Here is a 5460-nt window from a genome sequence, read left to right on the forward strand (position 1 = left end):
ATTATTCCCTCAGTGGAATTTATTCGGCATAGTTGATTCAGCATGAAATTCAAGAAAGAAAGAAACTTTTTTAAAACTTGTACTTAAATGTGTGGCTATAAGTCTTATGAAAATTGTAGTCTTTAACATTAATAACATTTGTATGATTATAAAAATATGACAGTCGTCACTTTTCATGCTATGTTCACTCATCAAATGGTATCACGCTCAGAAAAGGACCTTCCTCAAATCAAGTAAATCATGTATATTTCGTCAAAGGAATTTCTTACGATAAGTCACGTACCATACCAAGAAAAAATTTACTTGCACATAATGTTTGTATCAAATAAACGAATACAAAACGAGATAAGTTAGACTTATTTACATAACATTGTAAACCTGCAAAATATACTACTATATATCTCCTCAATTTAGTGCGGAAAAGCAAGAAATCTTCTCAATTAGTACTTGACCTTGTATGAAAAGGAAAATACGATAAAGCAAGAATTAGGGAACCAGCCTAATACATTTAATCATCTGAACCACACAAGAAATTCTTAACAATTTTATTGAACTTCCCTCCCTGTTCTAGTTGGGGTACATGAGAGGCATTCTTAATGATTTCCAATCTAGCCTTCTCTCCCATAAACCTGCATTTATGAATCAAAGATAGTAAGTTTTATCATTGTCATGCAAAACTTTTTACACAAATAGCTAATATTACTTGTGTAGTAAGTACTAGTTACTAACAGACAAAAGATTTTAATATAACAGTTTAAAAAAAAATTAAAAGTTCATTGGAATATCTAAAATTGACATCCTGTGATTTTATTTTTGGTTGCAATATCTAAAAAACACCACACCTCTAAAGCCATCAAAGCTAGGTTTCAACGCAATTCTCTTGGTAGAAACACATATTTACTGTCGAGGGTCAAGAAAAACTTATTAAACAAGAAAACAAACGCTATGCTTTGATCCCAGGCAAGCTAGGATACCAATTGAATCGTCATTGTAAATGTCGCTCCATTTAAGCACATTTCATCCAAAATTTTAACCATTAGACAAGAAAAAAAGCAAAGAATTCAACTTATTTCAGAGAGGTTGTGAAGTCAAAATGCATCTGTTATATTGGATATATTATTGCATGCATTTTGCAAAATTAGGCTTTAAAACCTGAAAATATAGATAATCTGTCTCCATTTTTGATTCTTGCACTTCACTGTAGCAAAAGAACGATGGAGTGCAACAATCTGATTAAATTGTTGAATTTGCTCAAAATTAATGATCTCTGCTTTGTTTAATTTGATCTTCCCACCCTGTCTCAGTTTAAGCTTAATTTCTCATGTATTTCTTTTTCCTTTTTACCACTATTATATTATACTCCGTATTTAGCTAAAGTTGACGAGTTTAACATATTATTATTCTCTAAATTTCCATTTAACCCGCTCCCTACACTTCTCCACTTCTGATTTTCAAATAATTTGTTTTAAACTGCCCTCCCCCTTCCCCCACCCACACCTTGTTTATGATTTGCACCACCTCAACTCTATACCGTATACTAGTAATGGTGATAAATAAGTTATAGACAATAATGATACGCCATTGTTTATTGTATATTAATAATGCATTTATTATTTTCATACAATAGCCATGATGTATATCAATATCAAGATAATATAATAGCATGAAGTGGTTGATGAGTTGATAGAGAGAGTACATACTTCTTGAGTTCAGTTGCCTTCTCCAGTAGAAATATCTGATCATACTCTCCCCACACTATCAATACTTCCTACACCAATAAAGCTATAAATGTTACACGAGAATTGTTTCAAGGGAAAAAAAATACACAATATAATCACTTGGCATTTTCAGAGAAAACCAAAGTTTTTCTTTACGGATGAATTAATTAATAGGTAAGGTTAACTAATAAAGATGTATATGTATACCTGTTGAAGTGGAGTTATATCTACTGTGTCATCTCTTCCAAGGCTTATTCCTTTTAACAATTCCAGCTTCTCCTTCCTGTTTTCAACATATAATTTCTGCATCCAGCATTGGCAACTTAGCTTTAATTTTAGTTGCAGGGGCGAAGCTACAATCGGTAATTGACCACCCTTCGTTGGAAAATTATACTGTATGATCAAATATTGGGTTTTAGCCTATATAACATATATTGAGCACCATTTGTTGGAATTTTTTTTTACTTCGTTCAAGTTTAAATACTCTTGAAGAAATTTCTGGCTTCGTTACTGGTTGCAAATATCAATAGAGTTTTGCCTAGTTATTTATAAGGAAGGAAAGAGATGGAGTAACATTTTCCTATTCGTGTTTACTTTGCCAAAACAACCTAGAAAGAAATCTGAAACAAAATATACCTTTCCTTTGGAGGCCACTAATTTCATCTATAAAATTTTGGAACTCATGTTTTACGGATCATGCATTTGTCTTGACATACCCTAATGGCAAAATGGGTGGAGTATTTCATGCAAAATTTTCGAAATATACGAATTTTTTAAAAAGAAAATGCACATTTCTGTATTAAATACTTAAACACATCTATATCTAATGTAGATAACATAGTCAATTGACCATGACATAGTATGAATCTTTTTGCATACCAAACAAGCTAAGAGAAGACATTTGCTAAACTGATCATTTCTCTTTGACGGTGTTTGGTATAAGGGAAGTCATTTTTCATGAGAAATAAATATTTTTCTAAAAATATTTTCTGGTGTTTAATTGATAATTGATGAACGGAGAATACATTAGGAAAAATAAGCGAGAAAAGTCATCTTCCTTGTTTTGAAAGAAAAATATTTTTCTTGAAAAATAATTTCCTAATACCAAACACAACCTAATATTTTCTTTTAATTTTCTCTTCTTTTCCCCTACTATCCCAAATCTTCCAGAAAAGTAATGATGCAGTTGTTCAGGTAAAAGTTGAATGTAGCTTAGCATATTCTTGGAATCAATAGTGTATGCATTTAATTGGTGTTCCAATTAAGATGATAGGTGCTATGCTCTTTTCAATTTAATTACTTTTCAAAGTGGTCCTGGAAAAATGCTAAATAAAACAGTTGTACCTACCAAACTAGAACTTTTGCCTAAACTTCTTGATAGATACAATTATAATTAAAATTTTCAGGCACATTTCTTCTATCTGTCTTTTCTTTTAAAGGAAAGGCAAGTACTATTATTATACAAAAGATCATTTGTTAAGAGTCTTTTCGTTCTAATTAATTATATTTCAACTGCTAATTCTTTCCGCTAGATTACGTTATATTCGCTAAATGACAAGATTGATTATTTATAAATTATCCTTAAAATCCTTAATTATGCAAGAATGGAAATAGCTGACACGTTCAGCAGTACCCATCAATGATTATCGGGAAAAAGTTAAAGCATTTTCGTCAATCTATGATTCTCAATAGTTCTAAATAATGTACCTAAATCTTAAGAACGAACTCGTGCCTTGTTTAGTTGTTTCTAAGCATTTTCCCAATATTTAATTGCAAAACTATAGTTAAAACATAAGGAAAATAAAATCAAATTCCTATATTAGTATTTTTTATTTTATTTTATTATTCTGACCAAAGGAGGAAAAAAAGGAAATATGAAAAGAAAAGTACTAAAAATAAATCAATATTAACCTATGCAGAACTTTACACTCAATCTTTGCGCACAAAGAAAAAGGTTAAAGATTACTCACACTATCCCAAAAAATTCACCACCTTATGCTTTTTAAGAGTTAATTAAACAAAAAAAAAATTGATAATACTTAGAAATACTTTTTATAATATCCAAAAGTGAAATAATTTCAGCATCTATTACTAATATTTTCATGCGATTAATTAGTAAGCAAAAGTATTTCAAATGCAAAATTTCACGTCAAATTTTAATCCAACAATTGGTAATTAAAAGAAACTCAGAAAATTAATCAAATAACAGGAGAATTTGGGCAGTGGGAGCAATGAATTTAACTTATAAATATTGATTCAGAATATTTTTTAACATGTTATAGCAGATTATCTTTTTTGGGGTAAGTATATAGCAAATTATTTTTCAACTTGCTAATTAATCTCCAGATAACTACATGTAATTATGTTACTATTTGATAGGGTAAAAATTCGCGTAATTTATATAAAAGTTAAAATAAGCAGTAATAAACTTACGTTGATGAAATCATTGAACAAGAAGTCCGGCATATACGGCGGACGCCGGTGAGTAGACAAAGAAATCAACGTCCGGAGCTGACTCGCCGTCGCCGGCAAAAGCAAATCCTCAATCTTTTCAACTTTAGCCCTCTTCAGTAACTCACCGTTATCTGTTTTCTTCATATTAACCCCTGAACTTGCTATAATTACCTTTTCCACCTTTTCCGGCCACGTTTTCGCCATGTGATACGCTACAAAACCACCATAACTAGTCCCAATAACCGAACATTTTTCAACTCCAATTTTCTCGAGGAGTTTAATAACACAAGTTGCTTGAAAAACCTCGGACCGGTCGGAGGATTTGGTCGTAGAACGGCCGAAGAATACGAGGTTAGGAATGTATATGTCGAAATCGTTAGAGAAGAACGTTATCTGTGGACGCCATTGCCAAACGCCGTGAGGACCAAAGCCGTGAATTAAGATAAGTGATGGTTTTGGGGGTTCTGATGATGGGGTAGTAATTGGTTTTGGACCCCAAAAATGGATGGTGGTTTCGTCGTCGATTTGCATGGATTGCGAAATTAGGCCGGCGCCGGTGATGCAACGGCGGAGGAAGCCACCGTATAAGGCAACTGGGCTCAGCCAAGAAAACATTATTTTGTTGGTAGTGTTAAGTTTTTTGAAGTGTACTTGCTGGAAGAGTAAATGGGGAAAAATAGTTGGAGTTGTTAGGCCGTGGAGGGAAAGGGTAAGGAATGCGGAGCGTTATGTTTTGTTTAAGAACATTTTTCTTTAACTTTCTCCAAAAAATCTAAGAAATAAATTTGTCTTTTTTTTCTTCTCTCTTTCGCCCTCTCTTTTTTAAATTTGAGTTTAACTTTTATATACTTTGATAATTAAAAAAAATTATACTATCAATCATCTAAAACATAATTACAAGGTAAACTGTTCATGGTAAATTTAGTAACTTTAAAGTAAGACTGGTTACTTGTTACAATTACGGCCGTGCATAATTTGGTAAATTATCAAAATCAAACTTTTTTGTATTTAATATTCGATATTTGGTTTAAGTTTTTAAAAAATATTGATATTAGGTATGCTATTTGGTATTCAAAAATAAAATACCGAAATACATACTAAATTATACAATACAATTATTATTGATTATAACATAAATATTCAAGTTTTACTTTTCGTTATTTTTATAGTTCTCTTTAACCTTTACCACCCTTTTTTTCCAAGATACTTGCCTTTCAACCTTTTCTTTGATTGCCTACTTACATTTCAACTTTTCTCCCGTCTAGGTTTAACATTTTTAGTTTTCATC

At 31.4% G+C, this 5460-nt stretch overlaps 1 protein-coding gene across 2 annotated transcripts; it reads right to left on the minus strand.

The window, feature by feature from the left end:
* Positions 1-298: 298 nt before the first annotated feature.
* Positions 299-4963, minus strand: LOC107803727 (uncharacterized). Of its 2 annotated transcripts, none has more exons than XM_016627490.2 (4): positions 4152-4963; positions 1926-2021; positions 1701-1768; positions 299-629 (listed from the first exon to the last, which is right to left on the minus strand). In XM_016627490.2, exons 1-4 carry the CDS (start codon positions 4785-4787, stop codon positions 509-511), a joined length of 921 nt encoding a protein of 306 aa, XP_016482976.1. In that variant the 5' UTR covers positions 4788-4963; the 3' UTR covers positions 299-508. The 2 variants fall into 2 exon arrangements, with proteins under 2 accessions (XP_016482976.1, XP_075106498.1); XM_075250397.1 differs by having other exon boundaries at positions 1926-2111; positions 4152-4957.
* Between the last annotated feature and the right edge of the window lie 497 nt (positions 4964-5460).

Source organism: Nicotiana tabacum, chromosome 1 (assembly GCF_000715075.1).
Source record: "Nicotiana tabacum cultivar K326 chromosome 1, ASM71507v2, whole genome shotgun sequence".
Classification (NCBI taxonomy): Eukaryota; Viridiplantae; Streptophyta; class Magnoliopsida; order Solanales; family Solanaceae; genus Nicotiana; species Nicotiana tabacum.

What these genes read in the sequence shown, in the direction of transcription:
- LOC107803727 (XM_075250397.1), bottom strand. Translation starts at nt 4,787, where the DNA reads ATGTTTTCTTGGCTGAGCCCAGTTGCCTTATACGGTGGCTTCCTCCGC. An exon ending in TGTTCAATGATTTCATCAAC is followed by an intron (nt 2,112 to 4,151) that starts GTAAGTTTATTA and finishes TTGATCATACAG; the next exon opens with TATAATTTTCCAACGAAGGG. An exon ending in AAGGCAACTGAACTCAAGAA is followed by an intron (nt 630 to 1,700) that starts GTATGTACTCTC and finishes TCATAAATGCAG; the next exon opens with GTTTATGGGAGAGAAGGCTA.